At 41.4% G+C, this 25,195-nt stretch overlaps 3 protein-coding genes across 5 annotated transcripts in view; 2 read left to right on the top strand and 1 right to left on the bottom strand.

The window, feature by feature from the left end:
* Positions 1-10,807, top strand: part of MTHFD1 (methylenetetrahydrofolate dehydrogenase, cyclohydrolase and formyltetrahydrofolate synthetase 1) — a 59,741-nt gene extending 48,934 nt beyond the window's left edge. For both annotated transcript variants that reach the window (XM_040226271.1, XM_040226272.1), the window contains 6 exons: positions 568-668; positions 1,896-2,073; positions 4,415-4,522; positions 5,549-5,701; positions 9,120-9,213; positions 10,560-10,807. In XM_040226271.1, the coding sequence (XP_040082205.1) occupies positions 568-668; positions 1,896-2,073; positions 4,415-4,522; positions 5,549-5,701; positions 9,120-9,209 (630 nt within the window). In that variant the 3' untranslated portion in view covers positions 9,210-9,213; positions 10,560-10,807. The remainder of the gene's footprint in view (positions 1-567; positions 669-1,895; positions 2,074-4,414; positions 4,523-5,548; positions 5,702-9,119; positions 9,214-10,559) is intronic.
* The window catches only part of ZBTB25 (zinc finger and BTB domain containing 25), a 44,338-nt gene continuing 26,454 nt past the window's right edge, over positions 7,312-25,195 (bottom strand). Inside the window, exons 6-7 of one of the 2 annotated variants that reach the window (XM_040226279.1) lie at positions 20,505-20,600; positions 7,312-7,662 (exon numbers count right to left, since the gene is read on the bottom strand). In XM_040226279.1, the coding sequence (XP_040082213.1) occupies positions 7,508-7,662; positions 20,505-20,600 (251 nt within the window). In that variant the 3' untranslated portion in view covers positions 7,312-7,507. Of the gene's footprint in view, positions 7,663-20,504; positions 20,601-25,195 lie in introns of those variants that run through there. The other variant, XM_040226280.1, reaches the window with a different exon arrangement.
* Positions 15,612-24,411, top strand: AKAP5 (A-kinase anchoring protein 5). Its single transcript, XM_040226283.1, has 2 exons — positions 15,612-15,726; positions 18,300-24,411. Exon 2 carries the CDS (start codon positions 18,558-18,560, stop codon positions 19,833-19,835), a length of 1,278 nt encoding a protein of 425 aa, XP_040082217.1. The 5' UTR covers positions 15,612-15,726; positions 18,300-18,557; the 3' UTR covers positions 19,836-24,411.

Genomic DNA, 25,195 nt, shown 5'->3' with positions numbered 1-25,195 from the left:
GGGTCCATCCCTGGGTTGGGACGATCCCCTGGAGGAGAAAATGGCAACCCACTCCAGTATTCTTGCCTACGAAATCCCTTAGACAGAGGAGCCTGGGGGGCTGTAGTCCATGGGGTCGCAAAAAGTTGGACACAACTGAGTGACTGACACTTTGACTCTTTTGTGCACCATATGCTAGGCCCTGTCTTCTGATGGCAGCGTCTGTGCCATCCTGAACAGTCAGTTTGTACCATTGTGCCATAGAAGTACATACAATCTATTATAAAACAGGTTGTAAATATAACTTATTTAAGGGCATCTGAGTCCCTTCAAACAGCAAATAAGCTCTTAAGATGTGGCGTGGTGAGGCAGATGCACAGGCAGATCTCAGCTTTCAGGGCAGCCAGGCCCAGGGTCGCAGGTCACTCGGTCACCTGGGGAACGCATCACCGCCCCTGCGCTCTGTCGGCTCGTCCTGACAGCAAGTAGCTGCTGGCTCAAGGAGAAGGTTTCTCTTTTAAGAAGAACCTGCAGCTGTTTTAACTTCTGCTCTCTAACCTTCCAGACCTTCCTCTGTTGTTTCTACAGGACCTGGAGCTGGTTGGAAAAGGCTTCAGTAACTTGAAGAAGCAAATTGAAAATGCCAGGATGTTTGGTGTGCCAGTGGTAGTGGCCGTGAATGCCTTCAAGTAAGTATGGGGTGTGAGAGTTGAGGCAGGATTTGACAGAAAACAACAAAATTCTTTAAAGCAATTATCCTTCAATTAAAAAATTTAAAAAAAAGAGTTGAGGGAGACTGTGGGAAATGGCCAGCAGACGTCTCCTGGAGCGGATGTGCAGCCCAGCTCTTAGCTTTGTTCTTTTCTTCAGTTGCTGCTGTCAGTTATCAAGCATTTGCTTTGGGAGCTGTTGACGAGAGCCTGCCATATGACAGGAACTGCGTATGTCACAGGGGACTTGTCACCCTCCCTGCTGAGGGTGCGGAGTCAGATTTGGCTCCTGTGGGTGCCCATCCTCACCAGGTGAAGTAGGTAACACACAGGCCAGAACTTAAATGTTCTTTCTGGTCTCTCAAGGCCTTTTGTGCTAAGATAAGGTCATGGGTCTGCTGCTGCTGCTGCTGCTAAGTCGCTTCAGTCGTGTCAGACTCTGTGCGACCCCACAGATGGCAGCCCACCAGGCTCCCCCATCCCTGGGATTCTCCAAGCAAGAACACTGGAGTGGGTTGCCATTTCCTCCTCCAAAGCATGAAACTGAAAAGTGAAAGTGAAGTCGCTCAGTCATGTCCGACTCTTGGCGACCCCGTGGACTGCAGCCCACCAGGCTCCTCTGTCCATGGGATTTTCCAGGCAAGAGTACTGCCCACAGTTCCATTATTTCTCCAGGTCTGGTGGGATAGTGTCTTGACAGTTTGTTAAGCATAGTGACCTGGAAATGTTCCTGTAAGAGAACTTGCATGGGTTGTTTAGTTATTCTCATGCTGGTTTTGATCTTATTCTGATGGTGTAGCCACAGCAAAATAGGAAACAAAAATTTTCAGACGCTAGTACTTATTGATTCCTTATGATGTGCCTGGAATGTTCTAAGTACCTTGTGTGTGTTTGCCATCTAAGCCTCATGACATCCCAGTGAAATGCAGTGATTATGCCCATTCTACCCACATGGACCCTAAGACATTGCAAGTCATGAGCTGGTAAATTGTGGCGTCAGGGTTCAAACCCAAGCAGTGTTACTGTTAGTTTCTGTTTATCAGTGGGTAATGCACATGGATTTTTTTTTTTTTAAATTTTTTAAATTTATTTATTTATTTTTAATTTTTACAATTCTGTAAGCACATGGATTTTTATGGCAAAAACATGACAAATTCTGTCCTCTCCCCATCCTCAGTGCTTTAACATGAAGTTCTGCCTTTATAGGACAGATACAGAGGCTGAGCTGGACCTCATCAGCCACCTCGCCAAAGAACATGGTGCTTTTGACGCTGTGAAGTGCACTCACTGGGCAGAAGGGGGCAAGGGTGCCCTGGCGCTGGCTGAGGCCGTCCAGAGGGCAGCTGTGGCCCCCAGCAGCTTCCAGCTCCTCTACGACCTCAAGGTGGGTTAACTGCTATATGCAAAAAAAATAAACCAAAAAAAGCACAACGAGGTTTCTGTTTAGGCTTCTGTTTGGACCCATGTTTAGCAACTTCAGCCTGTGGGTTTGCATCTCGTGGAGGTGAGTTACATGACCACAGCCTGGACTCCCAACTCCAGACAGCTTTCTTAACAACGTGCATTGCTGCTTTCTGACCGAGGAGGGCTTCCAGACAAGAACACCACAGGAGGTTGGCTCACGTCCTAACTTTGGAAAAGGCTCACAGTACAGCCCCTTTTTCTGGCAGGAGAAAGGCTTACATAGAGAACCACAGCCTTTAAACCAGGGCACCAGCCATGTTACTGCAAACTGGCACTGGGCTACATGAAGCTCAAAAGTGTCGTCTGACTGCTTCCCAGCATAGGGGAAAGCAGTGTGGTTCTGCACACCCTGCCTGGTACGGGGCTGCCTGGAGTTCAGAGAAGCACTCAGGCGCGAAACCAGAGCACCCTGGCAGGCTCAGAGTCCTTTCTGTCACTGAGTAAATTATGATATGTCTGGCATAGGCAGAAGCACTGCTTATTCTGGGGTACAATAAAGTTAGTTCACAAAATGGTTTTTCTTATTATAGGGTTGTACTTTGCTGTCAGTTCTCTGTCCATGTACTTCAGAAGGCAATTGGACGTTAAGCAGTCTGCCCACAGCAACAACTGCCAGCTTTGTTAGGAGCATGGCATGGACGTTGCAGCTGGTTCTGCTTGTGTTATCTAGGCTGCTTTTTGGCCTGATTTTTAGAAGATAATGATAGACTTTCAAAAATAGCCATAAAAAGGTAGAAGGAAGCAAACCCTATTACTCATGAATTTTAACAGTCTCTTGTTTTCTTTGCCCCTCGCAGATCTAATCTGCTTATATCTTAATTACAGTTAATTAACATTCTGTTGACATGGACATTTTCCTGTTGAGCTTTAGTTTTATAGACTGGTTTGAAAACCTGTTCAACCAACTGTCTTTGGGGGAAATGCCATACACAGAAATTTGCACACAAATACAGAGCATTTATAGACACCCTCTCTAAGCCCGCATCCACGGTGCCTGAGTGAGGAACACCAGTCCTTGGAGGTGAGAAGGAGGCCTGGAAGAAGTGGGATAATGAGGACTTCATAACCCGTTTCTACTTGGAACTTGTATCTGACAGACGGGAAGCTGTTGCATTTTGTCTTATTCAGCGTCTGTTGGTCTTAAATCACTCCTCAACGAAAGTACTTTTTCTTCAGAAGTTCTGAATGTACCTTGGCATTTATAGAGCTCCACTTATAAGAGGCATATGAAACTAATCTCTATTGGATCTTTATAAAGCCGCAATTGAATAGCTTCACTTTATTCATGTCCATTATACAAAGCCCCCTCGTAAATGATCACAGTTTAGTTCAAAAGGAAATGCTTGTTTTCATAGGTAATTATTATTTTCAGAAAGCAAAACTCACCCAATGTTAGCCTTAGTTGCTAGGGGGCCTGGAGTCACATACTGCCTAATTTAAGTGATTTGCTCACCCAGGTTACCTGTGAGAGTAGCTGTCTTTCCCATTTCCTTTGGGCAGTTTCTCCTTGTGCTGTTTGCTCTTGAATTTTAGTGCCTTGAGCTGGCCTGCAAGAGTATTTCAGAGGCCAGACGCCACTTCTGAAGGTTTTTGCCCTGGAGGAAGCAGCCCTGGGCTTCCTCATTAGACCTGGAGGTCACTGGTTGGACCACTGGCCTCTGTCCACTACACAAGTGCCATGAAAAACATATCCTTTCCCACCATCCTTGTTGTATGTTGATCGTATAAGTCATTAGATTGTTGTTTAAATATGTGGATGATTTTGTTTTTATAACTATTTCCAAAGTAACAGCAGTTGACAGTCATTTGTGTTAAAGGTAGCATCTGTACACACTGGGGGTTCTGTGAATGGGTATCAGTTGTCTTATTTCATAAACAGTATCCCAAGTCTGCTTTGATGGGAGACTGATTGTCAGTATTAGAGCATTATTTTTATTTATGAAGAAATAGTTACTCTTGAGCAGTATTGTTTATGAGGTACCTAGTAAAATCTTACACATGTGCGCACGCGCACACACACACACACACACACACACACAGACAACAACTTGACACCTGGGGGACAGTTTCTGCTTATAAAATCTGGGACCTTGTAGTAAAAAAACGTTTCTAATCCAGTAAACCTCGAACTATTTGCCCATCCTTGTATATGTATAAACACCTGTGGCCGTTTCAGGGACTCTGACCCGGAATACCACTGTAAGTAAAGGTTCATATCCTCACGGGTGTCTAGTCATGCCCTCCCCTCTCTCTCTTATTAGCTCCCAGTTGAGGACAAAATCAGGATTATTGCACAGAAGATCTATGGAGCTGACGACATCGAATTGCTCCCTGAAGCCCAGCACAAAGCGGAAGTCTACACAAAGCAGGTGGGTGTGTTCTTTCAGCTTCTTTTTTTTTTTTTTTTTGCAAGTTTCAATTGCATTTTATTTTATTTTTATTTTTTTCCTAATTTTTATTTATTTATTTATTTAACAATTCTATATTGGTTTTGCCATGAATCCACCATGGGTGTACATGCGTTCCCAAACATGGACCCCACCCCACCCCCCTCCCCACAACATCTCTCTGGGTCATCCCCATGTACCAGCCCCAAGCATGCCGTATCCTGCATCGGACATAGACTGGCGATTCGATTCTTAAATGATATTATACATGTTTCAATGCCATTCTCCCAAATCATCTCACCCTCTGCCTCTCCCTCTGAGTCCAAAAGTCCGCTATACACATCTGTGTCTTTTTTGCTGTCCTGCATACAGGGTCATCATTGCCATCTTTCTAAATTCCATATATATGTGTTAGTATACTTTATTGGTGTTTTTCTTTCTGGCTTACTTCACTCTGTATAATCGGCTCCAGTTTCATCCATCTCATCAGAACTCTTTCAGCTCTTTTTATACATCAACTCTTGGAGGCAGAATGCCCGCGTTCTCCCAGCCCCGCCAGGCACTGTTGTCCTTCGCTGGGCAGCAGCCGTCTCCCCTCTTAAATACTGAGTATGGATTAGGTGGTCCAGTCCCAAGTTCTTTATCTTCCCTGAGGTGGTATGTGAGTGTGGAAAAGTCATGAGGAAACATGAAATGTCTTACTAAAGCACTGAGAGCCTGCCTTGAGTCATATCTTCATGTGTGCTCCAGACTATCATTTTAATCGGTTATATAAATGAAAGTGAAATACTCATTTGTGGGGTATAGTTTTGAGGGCTCCACTCCTTTGCCCAACAAGGGTTTTTTTTTTTAATTTATAATGACTAAGCTGGAGAAGAGTGGTGACGTAGACGTGGACATAAAGGGAATTGGGTGTTTCAGGTAAATTGCAGAAGCACAGTGCCCAGATGCTCTTCGTTGCATTGCCAGCCTTTCACTCCTCCCACTTCTGTTCCCATCTTTCCCCAGGGCTTTGGGAATCTGCCCATCTGCATGGCCAAGACACACTTGTCCTTGTCTCACAACCCAGAGCTAAAAGGCGTGCCCACTGGCTTCATCCTGCCCATTCGCGACATCCGCGCCAGCGTCGGGGCCGGCTTTCTGTACCCTCTGGTGGGAACGGTGAGTGAGTGCTGCAAGCAGAGAGGACCGCTTGTTCATCAGTGCTTCTTAAATCGATTACTGCAAACATTACGTAAATGCCTAATTAGCAGAGTTCATTGCTAAGGAGAAAGCTGGAGTCGGACCCATTACGATAAATTGTCTTGCTGTGGACCATCTTGGTCTCAGTTCAAGGATGATGCCATGACTGCTTGTACTGAATAATAATTGTTTCCCGGTGGCAGTGTGACCTTGTCTGAATCCCGGATGGGCCTAATTCATAGGCTGTGTACAGTACTGTTGTATATAATCACAGCTGACTTTTATTGGGCACCTTTTACAGACTTAGTCCTCCCAATAGCCTGTTTGAGGCTCTGCACCTCCTGGGTCTTATCAACAGGCCTGGAGCTTATGCCTGAAATTCAGGTAATTAACCATTCTTGAGTAAAGAATTTGCCCCTTAATGTGTAAATTAAGCCTATAGATAAGAAAGATAAGGTGGCTTCTTTTTTCTTTTTTTTTCTTTTTTTAATTAATTTTTTAATTGAAGGATAATTGCTTTACAGAATTTTGTTTTCTGTCAAACTCAGCATGAATCAGCCATAGGTATACATATATCCCCTCCCTTTTGAACCTCCCTCCCATTTCCCTCCCCACCTCACCCCTCTAGGTTAATACAGAGCCCCTGTTTGGGTTTCCTGAGCCATATAGCAAATTCCCATTGACTTTCTGTTTTACATATGGTAATGTAAGTTTCCATGTTACTCTTTCCTTACATCTCACCCTCACCTCCCCTCTCCCCATGTCCATAAGTCTGTTCTCTGTCTGTTTCTCCATTGCTGCCCTGTAAATAAATTCTTCAGTACCATTTTTCTAGATTCCGTATATGTGTGTTAGAATACAGTATTTCTCTTTCTCTTTCTGACTTACTTCACTCTGTATAATAGGTTCTAGGTTCATCCACCTCATTAGAACTAACTCCAATGGGTTCCTTTTTATGGCTGATTATTTACGCTTTGAGATGAATTAATTTTCAGATCCTTCCTGTCTTACAGGTTTCATACATGTTTTAGGAGGAAAATTGCTAATTGGGAAGTAGAGGAAAGGTTACGGGCATGATTTGGACTGACATTGTTAGTTTGGACTCTGGCCCAATGTCTACATTGATCCTGTGCCCAGGTTTCCGCCACAGATCTGCCCAGTAGCCTATTTGGTTGGCCAGAAAATTCGTTTGAGATGTACAGAAAAACCCAAATGAACTTGCTGGCCAACCAGTATATCTGCTGCTTTTTCTTACCTGCAATAACAGGATTGAAATAGTGAACTAAGCCAGTACACAAGGAAAAGAAATCAATACGTCTCCTTTTGGAGCTTCTTTCAGCATAGTAAGAAAGCAGTAGAAGGCAGTATTACAGTCGGAAGTAAAGAACGTTAAAGCCAGATCCACTTTCAGCTCTGCTGGTTTGGGCCTCAGGAAAGTTCAGGTGTCTCAGTGGTAAAGAATCTGCCTGCCAAGCAGGACACACTGGTTGGATCCCTGGATTGGGAAGATCCCCTGGAGAATGAAATGGCAACCCACTCCAGTATTCTTGCCTGGGAAATTCCATGGGCAAAGGAGCCTGTCAGGCTAGTCCAAGGGGTCACAAAGAGTCGGACATGACTGAGCGACTAAACAGCAAGAGGTGTGAGCCCTGCCCCTCGCAGCGCTCTGGGCAGCATCACCACGCCACAGTGGTGGCCAGACGGGTCTGCAAGCCAGTGTCCCTCAGCCCCTCCAGAGGCAGGAGGCCTCACTATCACCTCAGTGATCATAACATTCATCAGTGCTCAGGGTTTGTCAAAATCCCCTTTTAATAAGAACTCTAAACCATTTATCCCGCACCTTGGATATTGTAGAACATACATTGGTTCTGGAGAAATGGTCAGCAGCTGAAGAAGCAGAGCAGTATTGTCACTTTTGATGTGTGCATGCAGAAGGGTGGCTGTAGAGACAGAAGCAAAACTGGAAGTGTCAGGCCTGCAGTTCGGAGAGGAACACAGCCTGCCCAGCTCCACGACAGTCTCATCTAGAACACACACATTAGAAGCCCACTTGGACCAACACATTTCCACACAAAATCTAGATGGCTTGATGATTACTGTTCTTCCTGCTTTCTAATTGCTGTTGGGGCCTGAATGAGGCTTAGAGGATTTGAGCATTTTATGTACTAATTCACAGGGTGGTGGCTTCTATTTGGAGGTTTTTTTTTTTTTTTAATCTAAGTTCCTATATGTATATATATAATCTTATTTTAAAATGTTTTCTGATTATCAATATGACCAGTATCTAAGGGGAAAAAGTCCTACTTGGAAAAGAATAAAAGTACTGAAAATCCTGCTAATTACTATTTGGGGGAACATCTTCAGAATTTTCTGCCAACTTGCACATGTGTGTCTACATCAGTGGGCACCTGTCCTTCATCTTTATAATGTCATCTTCAGGCTCCCTTTTTCTTCCTCGTCCCCACACTTAGCACTTGCTTCTCTTACCGAATTTGAGACTAAAGACCAACATGAGCTCCATATAGTATGTTCTCAGGAGTGTTGACTGACACTCAGATGTCAGAATCAGGTTTTCTAAAGTATATGTATTTTGTGTTATGGAAGGTGACTCATCCTTTTCTATGACACTTTTATAGTAAAGTTGACACTTTTATAGTAAAGTTGTAGAAGTTCCATTTAGTCTCGCCTCCTGTCTGGATCTGATTTGAAACTTGTATGTATGTATTCTTTATAAAGGATGTTGTTACAGGTTAAAATATACTGCGTTTTCACTGACAAGACTTTAGAAATTTATATCTAAGTAGGTATTTGTCAAAGCCAACTCTTTAGAAGAAACAAGTATAAATAATATCCACAAGCATTGCAAGTTCAGTTTTAGAAACCCAGATTGGACCAGTGGTAACAGTGATTGTAAAACCATCTAGATTGTGTCCAGCAACGTCTTGGCCCAAGTTAAAGGATACTGATTGCTAATCTTTTGTTACTGAAGCAAAAATAATACCAGTATCATCTCAAGACTCATTGAAACAAAATTAAATAGCAGACAAGCCTGCACCTCCTTTTGGTCTTTCAGTGTGAGAACCAAGGGGGTGAATAACTGGGTTAGCCTCCCGGCACCTGCCATTGTGGGACGAAGGTGCAAACACCCCCTCAGCCTCCTGTTGCAGCTGTCTGTGTGGTAGCCCAGAGGGAAGACTGGCGAGGGGTTTGCTGGGAAACTCGAGGGTTTTCTCTTGAGATCATAACAGAATCAGTGACTTGGTTTTTAATTTATAACACAAAGAGTGCCACTTTATGGACAACTGTAAAATAATATTGTGTCTTGGGCTTTCTAGCTGAAAGGAACATGAAGGGAAAGACCTAGTTTAGCTTGTTTTTAATGCTATTTCACATCTAGATGAGCACCATGCCTGGACTCCCTACTCGGCCTTGTTTCTATGATATTGATTTGGACCCTGAAACTGAGCAGGTGAATGGGCTGTTCTAAACAGGTAAGTCATTACTGGCAGAAGTTTTGCTTTTTCCTTATGAGGCATATTTATGAATCATCAGGTTCTATCTAAAGCTATGAAAATGCAGATTTCATAATTTAAGATTCCTTTCCAGACATCAGTGAGAGAAGAGGTGGTAGTAGCGAGCATTGGCAGTACCCAGTAAGTGAAATATTTATATTTCCGTACATTTTTGGAAGAAGAACAGGGTTCATCACAAACTGGCAGCATCAAGGGGAGAGGCACCATCTGATAAATTGTGGAGGAACCCAGTGAAGGTTAGACCTCTGTGGACCCCCAGGAGACTCTGGGCTTGGAGCTAATGGCACCTTGGAGGGCAGGAGCAGCTGAAGGTCTGTATACTCTGAATGGACGGCAGGCAGGAGTGAGTAAATGTCCTAGAAAGTAGATGAAAGAAGGAAGCAGGAGCAGTCCAGGAATTCTTGGGGTCTTAAATGAAGGGCCCCAAAGTACTCCTCACAATGAATGAGCCACCCTTGGACATACCAGGTGAAATCTCAAAGACATTAAAGGTAAAAATCCTAAAAACCCTTCTCCAGAGAAGAAAAAATGGCTGGCCTGTGAAAGAAGTGAGAATTAGACTGAACCCCTGTCTTCCCAGTAGTAAAAGGCTTTTAGACAGTGGAGGAAAGCCCTCCACACTCACGAGGAAAAGTGACTTTCCACCTGTATTTACACTCCACTAAAACTGTCCAGGTGTTCTCAGACACGCGCAGGCTTGCTGCTCCCATGTCTCTTCCTCGGAAGGGATTTAGCAGTTTACTCCAGCAAAATGAGGACCAAACCAGGGCAAAGGAAGACATGGTTTTCAGAAGATCAAATCTTAATCTGGACTGTAATGAAGGGGAGTCCTGAGAAGTACAAGTGACCCAGAGTTACAAGTCCCACATGGAATAGAAGGAGGGAGCAAAGACTGGAGAGAGCTAAGACAAGGGTGTCAAAAGGGTCTCACATTGTCTAAGAAAGTCAGGGTCCAGGTGGAAGCCAACCATGGCTATCATCTAGGCAGCTATACGGATGGTTGTCACAGAAGCAGAGACACCTGTGCTTGGTGCTGGGGAAGCGCTGTTCTTCAGGAGGCATATGTGACCTTGGAAATGTCATCGTGGCACATGCTTGGTCTGGACTTACACAGTATTCGCACAGTCATGGTGTAAATCCTGTACATTGTTTTCAAGTCTGTGCACAGAAGTGTTGACGGTGAGAAAGGAGGTAAATGTTAACAACTTCAGCAGCAGTAGAAGATGATGGTGTGGCGTGGACAGGGAGAGGAGATATTTTAGTGCTTAGAGAAAACTGAGTTTCTTGTCTCTTTGTCTTTCTAGATTGTCCGTCTTCAAGAAGCTGTTTTGAAAGTTTGGCTGCTGTTTATTCAGGCCTCCTGTCAGGAAGTGTGGGGAAATGAAGAGAAGTCAGTCTGCCCCAAAGGTCTTCTGAAATGAGTAGTGGGAGTTTCCCCAGAAGCCTTTCTTCAGTTTTAATTTGCATCATTGTGTATAAATTAACCTGAATCAATGTACACGTCTAATTACCTTACCGAATCCATAGAATAAAAGTAAATAATTTTTCAGTCTCCGCGTTCAAATAGAAATCATAGCATTAACAGTCTGTGTTGCCTTAGCTCTGCTTTCCCGTGTGATCTGGGAGACCTCTGCCACAACAGAAGAAGCAAGTCCTAATGTGTACCTTAGGATACGTTGTGTTTAAAGGGGGAATGATGCGTGCGTGCTTGTGTGTTTCTGGGAAGACACGTAATAAGGAGACCTCCTTAGAGGGCTGAGGGAGAAATGGAATTTGGAGAACATGCCTTTTTGTCATGTACATATATGTATATGTGTATATATATAGTGTTTTTTTTTTTTAATGCGTTCTTGGCCTCATTGCCTTGGTCAGTAAGTCAGTCTAGTTTTTTAGGAGCTACTTTTTTTTTTTCTTTGCCACACTGCATGCATGTGAAACTTCCCCAACCAGTGATTGAATCCATGCCCTCTGCTTTGGAAGCTTGGAGTCTTAATCACTGGACGACCAGGGAAGCCCAAAATATTGCTTTTTTTTTTTTTTTTTTAAACTCTGAGAAGTATTACTTATATAGGTTTTTATCTTGAACTTCCTTATAATTCCCATTGCTGTCACAGCTTCGGCACCATTCTTTTATATTTATTTATTTATTTGGCTGTGCCAGGTCTTAGATGCAGCATGTGGGATCTAGTTCCCCAACCAGGGATCAAACCTGGGCCCCCTGCATTGGAAGTCCTAGGCACTGGACCACCAGGGAAGTCCCCAGCACCGTTCGTTTTTAAAAGTCCTCAGGAAGGATGGTTATACAGTATTAACCGTAGCATGGCTCTGTTGACTCAGCGAATGATTATTTAGCTTCTGCCCTGTGCCTGAGCTCTCTGGCCCTCCCTACAGGATGTTTTTTCCCCTCAAATGTTTTCCCTTCTCTTTTTGTTCATCGTCCATCTCTGTTCTTCTGCCATTTTTCCTTCTCTTTCCCCTTTCTCGTCCTGCATTGGGCCCTTCCAGAAGATGTCACATCCACACTGGTGCCACTGCTGCTCAGTTAGCATTGCAGAGCAGTGTTTTCCCTGGTGTCCTTGGTTTTATTATTTTTAATCCCCTAGGTTGTTCATATCAGTGTTGTAATACTGTCAGTTTCACAGTCTAAAGAAATGACAGCAGTGGGCATATGGCAGAGGGGGTCAAAGCAAGAGCCCCAGCTCCATCATGCTCTGTACGCTTCCTGGCACATCATACACACTCAGTGATGTTGTCAGTTCCTGTTTGAAAGCATCACTGGGGCTGTCTGCACAGAGTTCACTATTTCAAGTGTTTTTTTTTTTTTAATGTCTTATAAAACCTCATATGGAATGGGACCTGCTGGGAATTCAGTTGGTAAACAGGAGAGTAAAGCAGTGTATTGTCAGTCTAGGTGACCTGAAGATCATCTTTAAAATTTTAGGCTTTCTCATATCACCAAAAGCCATGTGGGTTTTGTTTGTCATATTGTTTTGGCTGTGTTACGCAGCTTGTGCCGTCTTAGTTCCCAAACCAGGGATCAAACTCGTGGCCCCTGCAGCGGAAGACACAGAGTCCTAACCACTGGACTTCAGGGAAGTCCCAGCCATGTGGGCTTCATCTTTAATATTTCTAGAAATACTGAACCCAACTGGTGGGAAGACAAAGATTATAAACAAAGCCCTAATACATAAATGGGCTTCCCTGGTGGCTCAGCTGCAATGTGGGAGAACTGGGTTCCATCCCTGGGTTGGGAAGATCCCCTGGAGAAGAGAATGGCCACCCACTGCAGTATTCTGGCCTGGAGAACTCCATTGATAGTATAGTCCATGGGGTCACAAAGAGTATGACACGACTGAGCGACTCACTTTCAGTACAATAAATAGTTTTTTACCTAGTATTCCAAGCTCAAGAGAAGGCATAAAGAACAAAAATAACTGCAGGCTATCTGAAGACCTGAACTCAAGACTTACTGCCAAGCATTAGTGGCTTTGGAATAGTCTGTGTGGCCAGAGAAGAACTAGTGAGCCTAGGCATCCTTCAAGATCACCGACCTCCCTGTCCCTGCTCTGACCCTGAGTGGTTAATGGCTTCCCTCCCTATATTCGTAATGTTACTGATAAACAGATTGCATCTCCTCAGATCTGCACCTCAGAGGCTTGCTGTGCAATGAAGATGTATATACATTCTCACTTCAAGAAAGAAAATGTTTATGTGCTGTCAAGTAAAGCAGATTGCAGCAGAATTAGTGTGTTTACGTTGGCTGGGGCAACCCTGGTGGTGCCTGGAAACAGACCAGCAGAGAGCTGCAGCCATATTCATTTAATGGTGTACCGGGGAAGGGAAGTGGAGGGCTTATTCCCAGGAGGTCTCATAACATGTAAGAATTATGACCAAGGAGTTACAAACCATTTTTGGTAACTGCAGACCCAGGCTGTGGGTGGATGGTGGATAGGGACTAGAATGGGAGAAATGGTATCATCTGTAGAGATCAGATAAATAAGCAAGCGATTTTATTGGCACACTGTATCTGGTGATATTAACAAGATAAACTGTAGGTAGGGTAATTTCTCATCAGATGGGAGATATATTTAGAGCCTGTTTCTCATTATATAATAAAAAGCAACTAATGGAATAGCAGACAATGATATGGGTAATAGCTTACTAACTGTCACTTAAATGAGTTCAAGGATGACAGGTTTCTTTCATGTATGAGGTACTGGATATATTTTTTGAAACTTATTTCGCATTGGGTTCTAGTTATATCCTAAAGAAAAACCACACTACAGTATTTTATTTATGATTCTATACTATGTGTGTCTTGGAGGTTGGAGATGAGTTATATGTAATATACCTTAAATCTGCCCTTCAAATACAAAATCAATTCACCTCTTACCCCAAACCACTTTTCAGTCATTTTTTTAAAGAAAAGCAGACGGAATAAGATCTATGTCATTAAGATGACCTTTATTGTGTTAATCTGTTTCTTATTTCATTTCCAATTACTTCCTAATAAGACAGCTATTCTACCCTGTCTTCATCTAGATAAGCTCATCTTATTTTTGCTTGAAATTGCTGCAAACTCCCAAATCTGCTAGATTTGAGAAAATTTGTATCTCGATAATAGCATCTCAGTTAGTTATGAATGGCATAGATTTTTTTTGATTTGTTTAAAGTTCAAAACTGACAGCAGGGTCAGTAACCCATCTGAGACATATTCACATATATTTGCTGAATAAACAAAAGATAAATTGAATTCTTAATTATAACTACTATAAACTGTATGCTTATGGATTTTCCTGTTTTACAGCTTTTGTCTCTAAGATCTTGACAGCTAAGATTCATCTTTACCTTTGTGTGCTAATAGTTCTTTGCTTAATAAGTCTCAGATAAAGCTATAGAATCTTAACAAAAGTAAAATATATTCCTGGAAAAACATCCCCAAATGGGTAACTGAGGTTTACCTATAAAGTATCATGATCCTATAAAAGAAAAGAGAGAAGTACAACTACTTTTCAGAAATTCTTCCCTCCATCTTAATGAGTTCTTCATCTGGGTGGTGTGCATGGGAGGGGCCAGAGGAGGAGAGAGGAGCCAAGCATCCTGGAGGACCTCAGCTCTGGAGCTCCCAGGAGTGCCCTTGTAGGTCATACTAAACCCAAAGCAAGTCACTCACTGCAACACCTTTCATTGGTGTTAATGTATAGCACACAATGGATTACGTGTACAAATAAATGCTTACGATGCTTTTCACTAAAGTTTAAGAATCTGTTAATAAAGACTCAAAATGTGTGAAAATACACAATAGCTAAGCTGAATCTACCCTCCAGTCAGGCAGGAGAGTAGATAATCCCAGTACCCTTGCTTTGATCAGGATTGGAGTTGTGAGGAACACGGCTCCAGTTCTCCACCCCCCACTTAACTGAGAGGGAAGGCAATGGCACCCCACTCCAGTACTCTCGCCTGGAAAATCCCATGGACGGAGGAGCCTGGTGGGCTGCAGTCCATGGGGTCGCTAAGAGTCGGACGCGACTGAGCGACTTCCCTTTCACTTTTCACTTTCATGCATTGAAGAAGGCACTGGCAACCCACTCCAGTGTTCTTGCCTGGAGAATCCCAGCGACGGGGGAGCCTGGTGGGGTCGCACAGTCGGACACGACTGAAGCGACTTAGCAGCAGCAGCAGCAGGAACATAATGAAGGGAAACATGGGTAACTTGTAAGCTACTTAATCTTGGAAATCTATACAAGGTATAAATGATGGGTGGAACTGGGTACCTGGGTTCTGAACTCGACGGCACACAGATTGCATCATTTCTACCCGCCTTCTAGACATTTAGGGAAAGAAGAGCCTGCTAGGTTCTGAAACCCTTTGGCCGTGAACCTTGATATCCAAAACTTTCCCAGGAGTGGGTTTGGGTATAGTGAGGTTTTTGTTTTGTTTTTCTCTCTTTATCAATTCATATAATGTCATTTTCTCTCCAAACAAGGTTCACTGCAAAGTTTTGAATCCTACTTTTAAAATGTGCTGTATGCTGTGACTTAAATATTCAGTGGGGGAATTTATAATGGGATGCCTGTCATTTAAAATTGGATTTAACTGCTTTGCTCTGAGAAAAAAATAGAGGAGGCTTTGGACCCTGGTCCCTTCCCCATCTGCCGGCTCGCTCTCGTATGAGGTCGCGCGGCGGGGATTGCCGCCAGGCTGGAAGCGCGACTGTCTCAGCGGCCGGGCGAACTGCTAGATGGAAGGACCTCTGGATCTGCTACCCTCACCGCCCGCCGCCCCCAGCCCGGCCCCGCCCCGCGCCCGCCCCCTCCGCGCGCATTGGTGCCGCCGCCTGTCGGTCCCCGCGCTCTGGGGAGGGGGCGTCGCGGGGCTGCGGTCCCTCTGCAGAGGGCTGCTCGCTCCGGGTGCGATCGTGGCTTCCCGCATGCCCCGGCGTCCAGCCCTGCGTCGGCCAGGGACCCCGCGGTAAGTGAGGAGGGCGAGGAGGTTGCGGGGGAAAGGGTGCGGGTAGGTGTCCGGTCCACTGATAGCCTGTGTGGCAGAGTAGGCGGGAGGTCCCCGCTTGACCACCCAAGGTGGCCGGGGTGAGAATCAGGAAGGTCGTTTGCCCGCAGACATCTCCAGCCAGAGCGACCCTCATCGGCTCTGTCCGCCCACCTCTTCGTGTTACATCTCCTAGGAGCAGGTGTTGCTGATAGCTTTCATTCCTTGCCCTTTTGGGGGGAAATATGCTGTGGAGTTCCTGGCCATTATCGTTGTGCAGAGAACTTGAAGCTGGGGTACCTGTTCCACGCCCCAGCATTTTCCGTTTTGAGTACTTTCTCCTGCGCTCTGGCTCCTGCCAAACGCACAATCTAGCCGAAGGAGAGACGCCTTCCTCCAGGAGGAAGCTTCGCGGTCCGCACCGGGAGACTCACTACTTTCCCCAGAGAGCGGCTGCTTTTTGCCTCCGTGCTTCTCTGCTCACGGAAATATGGGGAGGGGTATTTTCTGTGGCAGTAAACTTGCGGTTCTATCAGGAAATTATAACAGGGACTTGGAGATTGCCGAGGCGATAAAACCGTCTGCGCAGGTTAAGGACGAATCATTTGCAGCTTAGTGTTATGCAAAGTTTTAGTGTCGCTGTCCTGCACCTTCCCCATTTCAGTTAGGTTTTATTTGGATATTTGTTGTATTTCTTCATCTGATATACATTCAAGTGAGCTTCTCAAGCAGTTGTCTTTGGGCAATCTAGGATAATTTCAAATGACATTTCTAAACATGGTCTAATTTCAATATTTCTATTGGCTCTACATCCTCTGGTTAATAAAAACTCCCAGGCGCTGAGAATTCACAAGAAGGGAGATTTAAAGAGCTATAATCAGCTGTGGTTCTTGTGTTATGGAAGCATATGAGGAGGGACATTGTAAAAATGTTCATATTTTAGTTTCGTCATTGTTCTAGGATGACTTTGTCTTTCTGTCAGAGGAATGGAGTATGTAAGACTCAACCTAAGGGGATATTTACTTAGATGATGAACTGATTTTCAGAGTTCCAGTTCCTTCTGTGGTTCATGGAATCAAGGGCTACCCAAATAAACCTTCAACAGTGAAGGATTTACATTAAAAAACAAACAAAAACCAGTACAAAGAAAGAGTCCTTTTGCTTATTTTAGGACATCCATCTAAAATTCATAGGATTTTTGTTAGGTAACCACCTCACATCTCTGTTCATTGGTACCCTCATACCACTCTGTGGATTGATTTTAAAATATACCTTTATATTTATGTCACTAATTAGTTTGCCAATTGCCTATCTTATCAACTTACTTTTGGCTTTCAAATTAGTTCCAGAGCCAAGATAATAAAATACAAAGAATTTCAAAAGCTTGATCTTAAAATAGCAAGAACTCATTCTGAGTCTTGGTTCAGTTATGAGTCGATGGGTTACATTATGGTTACATGACCATTAAGCAGTTTTTAAATTTTTTGACTAGTGAGTCTAGTGCGGATTAGCATCTCCAAACAATTCATTTTTCTGATGAAACTCTTAAAGCGCAGTTTCAGAGGACAAGCTTTGAAAACAGGCAATCTTGGGTTGAATCTGAACTCTGTTATCAACTAGCCATATAATCTAGAGCAAGTTACTTAACCTATCTAGGCCTCAATTTCTTCATCTGTAGGTGGTGATGGCACCACCTCCTCTGTAATGTGGGAGGATTAGAGATGTATATAAAAGTGCTTAGCACTTCCTAATACATAGGAGTTGCTCAATAAATGTCAACTGTTATTATTCACTCTGACCTTCAACTATGTGCTCATTATAGAAAATGTTTGAACAGCAGATACTTAGAAAAAAATGTTAAAATTATACAAACAAATTTACAAGTAGAGAATGACAGTATGTTAAATTTCCCACGAGCATGTATGAAAAGTAGCACCTCCTTCATGGAACATACATTTTTAGAACAGAAACCTTATGGTATACTGGAAAGAGCATTAGAGAGTCAAAGTCTTCAGTTCTAACTCTGGCTCTGACTTCATCTAACTGTGAGACCTTCAGCAGGCCAGCTGCCCACACCAGAGTTCAGTTTTTTCACCTGGCTCGACCTGAATAATCTCAAATAATCTCTAAGATCTTTGCAACTTCAGAACTCTTTATTGCATGTAATAAAAAATTACATTATCTTGCTTATCACTCTGCTCTTCATTGTTTTTGTTGTTGTTTTTGGTGGTGATGGCGATTTTTATTTGTTAATTTGCAATTCAGAGAATTACATAATTCATAGAAACAGCACAACTCCAGAATTGATAAAATAATAACAGATCTGCAGAGTAACCCAAAATGAAGTTTTAACAAAGAAAAGAGAGTAAAATAAATTCACACTGAAGTCTTTTGGATAGGGCAAAAATAAACCCCACTTTTTATTCTCCAGTCATTTCAGTAAATTAGTTTATGGGAAATATGCCAGGTAGAATCATATGCATTCAACTGACATAGTCTCTATAGAAAACAATAGACTGATGGTGAAATAAAATATCCCTCTTTTCTCTTATCAGGTTGCTCCTTAAATAAAACAAAAGTCTATCCAGTAAAAGGGCTTTCATGAAGAAATTAGCGAAATTACAAGTAATAGAGAATGTAGGCATTTGTATAACTGGAGAAACCACCTAAAATGACTATATGGAGTAAGACGAATGATTACATCTGGAAGAAATTTTACTCAGTGTGATATTTTTGCCCACTTTTTTGTCATAATAGACTGCTAAGGAAGAGACGATATAGTTTTCTAGAGGAAGAAAGAGTGTAATGTGAAAATGGAGATCACAGTTTCTGAAATACAAGTAGAAAGCAAGGATGAGACGAGATCAGCAGAAGTTAGACGTCAGGATGAGAGGCAGGAGGAAAAAGCATCGATGCTCTGCTTCAAGAGAAGAAAAAAAGCAGCCAAAGCAATGAAGCCCGAAGCCAGCTCTAAAGCTGCTGATGCAGCAAGGAAGTGTCCTCCAGAAGCAGGAGCTTCTGATCAGCCACAGAGCCCTGGCGGGGCCTGGGCCTCAATCAAACGCCTTGTAACACGCAGGAAAAGGTCAGAATCTTCAAAGCAGCAAAAGCCCTTTGAGGCTAAACTGCAATCGGAAATCAATGCTAAGGATGCTAATCCTTCTAAGAAAAAGGCAAAATCCAGACTCAAGATTCCCTGCATAAAATTCTCAAAAGGAGAGAAAAGAAGTAATCACTCCAAAGTCATAGAAGATTCAGACCGCAGTGTCAAAGTCCAAGAGGCTGAAAATCTGGTTACAAAAACTCTGGCCCAATCAGATGACCAGACAACAAAGAGCAAGTCGCCCCAGGATGTAAGGGAAGCTGTCTCACAGAATGAGGTCTGTGAATCAAATATGAACAACAGCATAACTTCTCCTGGAGAGAAAGTGATTTCAGTAGAACTTGAGTTAGATATGGGCCATTCTGCTATTCAAACAGGAACTCTAATCCTTGAAAAAGATACTGAAACAGTTGAGGAAAAACAAAGCATTCAACCTCAGCAAGTGAGCCCATTGGAAGTTTCGGACACAGAACAGGAGCTCCCAGTGGATTCTGAGGTTCCTCCCTCGCCTGCAGTCCCAGATCAACAAATTCTGGAAGAAGCCAGAAATGGTGTCCTAGAAAGTGGACCAGATTGGAAGGAGCATGGAAGTAGAGAGATTGTTGTTGAGGAGAGTAAGCCAAAAGATACTGGATTGAGCCAGGAATTGGATTTTCAAGAAAATGAGATCACTGCAGAAAAACTCAAACCAGAAGAAAGCAAAAGAATGGAGCCAATTGCTATTATTATCACAGACACTGAAATCAGTGAATTTGATGTTAAGAAATCTAAAAATGTCCCTAAGCCATTCTTAATTTCAATTGAAAATGAGCAAGTAGGGGTTTTTGCTAATGACAGTGGTTTTGAGGGTAGAACTTCGGAACAATATGAAACACTCTTAATAGAAACAGCTTCTTCTCTTGTCAAGAATGCTATCCAGTTGTCTATAGAACAGCTTGTTAATGAAATGGCCTCTGATGATAATACAATAAATAATCGTCTACAGTGAGAATTTCTAGATCATGGGAGGGAAAAACAAAAGCTTAATGGTTAATTATTTTACATATTCGTGGCATTTCTTTCTTCAGCAACAAATGAGATTTAGCATCTGGAATTTAACCCAACACAATTCCAACCTAGAAGTCAAGTGCTGAAGAATTAATCAAGTTATAAAACCCTCCCTACCACTGAAATGCAGCCACTTCTGGATTGGAAGAAGTCAGTACAAATTGCAATTTAAAGTGACATCAGGGGAGTTGCTAAAATGGTTTCTGGAGATTAGAGTGCTTGGGAGAAGATACATTTAATGAGTACTTGCAGTAGCCATAAGCTCTTTCATGTCCTCTGATGTCACAAAGCCTGGTTTCCTTTTGATAGTTCCACACTGTGTATATGTTAATATCACATTCTGTTTTCAACAACTTTTTTTTTTACAGTGCACTTTTATGTTATTTGAAATGATGAATATGGTGAACTATTTTTGTGAATGTGTTGATTTATAGTAGTAAGACTACTGCCTAGGACTTACACTCCTAGGCAGTAGCCTTACCTCAAAACAATACTGCAAACCAAAATATATATATATATATAGTTTGATTAAACATGAGTGGTTTTCTAGTCTTGCTCAAGTTTCTTACAAAAGCCATTCACAAATTACTTCAAACAGGCAAGTAATTACCTTGTGGAAACAGGGAGTGCATTTTCCCTCTCCATCTTTCTTCTACCCCAGATAGACCTGTGTAAATCCACTTGTGCAAGATCACCTGCTGAAAGCCTAAAACAAGCAACAACAAAAACAGAAAGTGGAATATTATTTTCCATCCAGGAGAAGACAAACTTCCCAAGTAACAAGTGATCACAGGTAACACAGGATTCATCTTGCAAGATTAAATCTCTGGAGACTATATTCATCAATCTCTCCTCGAAGAGGGGCGAGTGGATTCAAAGCCAACCTGGCAGTAAAAGTCCTAGGAAATCACAATCAATTCAGTTCAGTTCAGTTGCTCAGTCGTGTCTGACTCTTTGTGACCCCATGGACTGCAGCACGCCAGGCCTCCCTATCCATCACCAACCCCTGGAACTTATTCAAACTCACGCCCATTGAGTCGGTGATGCCATCCAACCATCTCATCCTCTGTCATCCCCTTCTCCTCCCACCCTCAATCTTTCCCAGCATCAGGGTCTTTTCAAATGAGTCAGCTCTTCGCATCAGGTGGCCAAAGTATTGGAGTTTCAGCTTCAACATCAGTCCTTCCAATGAATATTCAGGACTGATTTCCTCTAGGAATGGACTGGTTGGATTGTGATTTATTAGGAAATCACAATAATTTAATGAAAATATTACTCATGCTTGCTCAAGAATGAGCCAAATACATAGCTGAATAGAAAGTGGAAAGTTATTACTAAAGTACATTATATTTTAAATGCTAGTATTCTTTCATTGTGCCTATGTGTTGAGAGACACCAGTAAACATTTTACATGAATATTGAAAATTTACTTTTTCATCAGTACTTAGTCCAGCTAATCCCTTACACAAAAAAATGAACTTAATATAGCAAGAAGGGCTAGTGTTTTATTTATTTAAATCATTGATCTCAGTGATAGCCATATTTTTTGAAAAAAGTAATTGTTTCAACCTTTCCTTGTGTGAAATGGCCGTAAGACTGCAATACACTTCCCTACCTCACAGGTCAGGGTTCACATTGTACAGTCCCCTATTGAGTGACAGTGTCACTCTGAAAGTAGATGAAATAGCAAAGAAGTTTCACTTGAGTTGTAAGGTACTTGTTAAAGGTATTCGTATGTTCTTAAAGAAAAGAATGTACATTAGATGATTTAAAACGATCTGGTGACTTCCTGCATTATTTACAGATTGCATACAGAAAGTATGTGCTAATTTATCCCTTAAAATCTAGTTTCTTCCTTTAAGTACCTATTGAGACCTCTGGCAGAAGAATGTGACTTTGGAACTGAACCAGATAACAGATATTATTAGCAAGATTCTTTGTTGAAGTGTGAAAGTATTTCCCCAGGTTTTCCTCCCTTCATGCTTATAACCTTGTGGGGAGGGGAGCGCAGGGAAGGAAACTACCAGTCCTTCAATTTAGCAAGATGAAAAGTGGATCTTTCAAAACATGACCCAAGAGATCAATTTCTTTTAATTATATAATTCTTAAACAAAAGACTGCTAAGTCATCCTCCCTAAAAATACTTTTTAATTCACTATATGTGGTGCTAATGGACTTGGACAGCTACCAGCAACTACATATTTAAAAGTGAGCAATTTTTTAAAAAACTGACTAAAGTTGGTGCGTTTTACAGAGTTTTGAAGAATCCTGCCTTCATTTACTGCAAGGATGGCTCAAGCCAATATACTTGATTGTAAGTTTTTAGTAATTTCTCATGAATGAGCAAAAAGTATAGCACTTACCAGTTACTGAAAATATTTTCAAATGTTTAGGTATATTTATTTGGGAGTTTTAAAAACTGTGAGATAAATATGTGTAATGAATATTTTTTAAGACTAAGTAGTCCTAGGTTTCTATTGTTTTTTTTCCCTTTGTGGTATAATACATATTTGGTTAGAATGTATTATAATTGAGTGTTTTTGTGATGAAATGTGTACTTTATTTGCATTCATTCTTAAATGGTTTCTCCTCAATCTTTTCTATTGAGAATATCTGGTGAATTAAGTAAGTAGGATTCCAGTTTGAAAAAAGAATCCAGAAATGCACTGGTCTCAATCTGATTATTCTGCTACATGGCCAAATTCTACTACTGTGAATTCTAAGATGATGTAAATTGTTTCGCTCTTATAGAAATAATCAAGAATCAGATGACTTAGGAGTCTTTCATAAAATATTTTTTATTTTAAGCAATTTGACCTTATATGTAAGACATGAAGTGAATGTAAATAGGTTCTTATTCAATTCACATCCACTTGATAGTATTAAAATATCACAAAATGCAATTTAATAACACATTAATTTTCCTTTAAATTTGCTGTGGTATAAACGCTTTTAATGAATATTCATCAATTAGCTGGGATTCAGTTTCTCTTGAACTCAGAATTTTACAAGGCTAGTTGGTTTATCAGATGATTTTTCAGCACATTATATTCCCCCTTTTGAGAGTTGTGTTATTCAGTTTGCTTTACAACAAGAATAAGAAAATCCTCCTCTATTTTGTGTAGCACTAGCCACTTAACATTTTCTCAAAGTACTTTATAGGGTATAAAAATAGTCCCTGGTAACATTTAAGTAAAGGCAGCAGGAAACAAAAGAACATTCAAGTAGAAATTAGGTTCCCTGCCACCTCCTCCACCTCAAAGAACAATAAGCATGTGGCACAAACGGAGTTCTTCAGAAAACTGTCTGCATAATTTTCTTTGAAGATAATCCATTTGACAGCACGAAGTTTGTGATCTTAGTTGGTCTACTTTTAGTGAAGCCTTAGACACTCGATTGATGTATTTTTGAGAGAATATGTTATTTCACCAATATGTGTGACTCACCTTCCTGCTAAAGGCTTTTAGAAATACGGATTGTGAGAGGGCACCAGTCCAATCTGGCTTCTGCAAAAAATCCAGAGTTAACTTCATCCGTAAGTTTCTAACTTCAAGTTGCCTTACTTTTTTATAGTTTAAGAATTAATTTGAGGGGGGGACAGTTTACAGCAGAATTTTTAACGTAATTGTTAGGTTTCAGAATCCCATTGTTTGAAAAGATCATTTTAATGTCAACTTTATTCAGATGTGTGAAGTCTGCTTTTTAATTTCACCTGATACTCAATACATTAGGGGTGGACTTCACTGCCTGCCCTTTCTGCATTTTTAAACATCTTTATTTAAGGTTTAGAGTTCTTTAGGTTAAAATTCCTATGATGTTTTATTGTGTAACTTAGTTTCTTATTATACAGAATTCAAATTTTCAGTATATAGTACATTTTATGGTACATTTTTGAAAAGTTTTTTTGTAATCCTTAGTTAACAAAAAATGTAACAGAAAGCAATTACTTAAATTTAGGTTGAATTCAATTTATTCAATGTTTTGGGTATGACACATCCCAAATACTGATAAAGGGGACAGGCTGTCTGCCCTTGAAAAGCCCAGTCTGGGAAACAGCAGCAACTGAAACTGGGACAGGGGTTAAAGAAAGAGCCACAGGGACGCAGCACTGTGATGCACTGCGGAGGAGATGAAAGAGACAGGAATTCATTTTGCCAGGTGTGGGGAGATGGTCATATAAACACAGGGGCAGCTGGTCATAGAAATACAGGGGCAGCTTGATAGCATTTGGTTTCTAAGTAGTTTTAAAGTATATTCCTTCTGATTTGTGAACAGGTGCAGAAAAAAAGCCTGCATAATGTTACATATTTATAGTAGTTCTTTGTCTGTAAAAATGTTAATTGGATGAGCTATTATGAAAGCAAAAGTTCTAATTTGTATTTCTCATTAAAATTAGTACTATATTACTGTGGATCAGATGCAAATATTAAAGAAATAATACTCTGTAAAGTTTTAATCTGAATTAATATATGTACTGAATATTAATATAAAATAAATGTTATATTGGTTCATGTTTATTTAGCCAGGTCTTTTAAGAGAAACATGGTATAGTACATTAATTTCCTAAAACCATAAAGATCACAGGTTGAAACTGAGTTAGCACCATCAAAAGTTTTGCTCTGCTGAGTGTTGGCCAGATTTTTATGATGACATACCTAAAAGAGCCCACCTCCAGGAAAGAGAAAGAAAACACCTTGAACTTGAGTTCAATTTCACTGAAATAATTCCACCTAAAGGACAATTCTGATTTTGATGCCATCTATGAACCTGATAGAAGCACTTGTTTTCCTCACCTCTTGCTGTTCTCAAATTGCTTTTTCTGTATTAAGTGACACATTGTTAATAATCTGTATGGTTACCAAATAACTAAGCAACCTTGATGCAAAAAAATGCTTATTCAGATGGTGCCTGCTAAAGCTAGATGTTTCAAAAGTTCTGTGTTTACTAAGACACCAGTTTTCTTCCCTAAACATTGACAGCCCTGTTTTTCTGAAGCACAGACCAATGACAATAATTAGGCTCTAGAAAAGAATGTGCTTTCCAAACCCTGGGATCAATTTAAAGTTGGTAACATCTTAAAAGTCCTAAAACTAAACTTTGTTCTGAAGTAAAATGTCTTATTAATGTACACTGTACATAGGGTATTTAATATTTCATGCTTTGTGGGATTAAAATTTTTTATTAAGTCACATCTTTCTAAGAGAATAGTACATAACCTTTTGCAACACTTGTCCTCACAGGCAATTCTGCCCTTTATGCTAAGTCTGGAGCCCCCACTCACTTTGTGAAGTACATACCTTT

The sequence above is a fragment of the Oryx dammah genome, unplaced genomic scaffold, assembly GCF_014754425.2.
Source record: "Oryx dammah isolate SB20612 unplaced genomic scaffold, SCBI_Odam_1.1 HiC_scaffold_26, whole genome shotgun sequence".
NCBI classification, from domain to species: domain Eukaryota; kingdom Metazoa; phylum Chordata; class Mammalia; order Artiodactyla; family Bovidae; genus Oryx; species Oryx dammah.
This window is presented reverse-complemented; position numbering and strand designations above follow the sequence as displayed.

What these genes read in the sequence shown, in the direction of transcription:
- AKAP5 (XM_040226283.1), top strand. Translation starts at nt 18,558, where the DNA reads ATGGAGATCACAGTTTCTGAAATACAAGTAGAAAGCAAGGATGAGACG.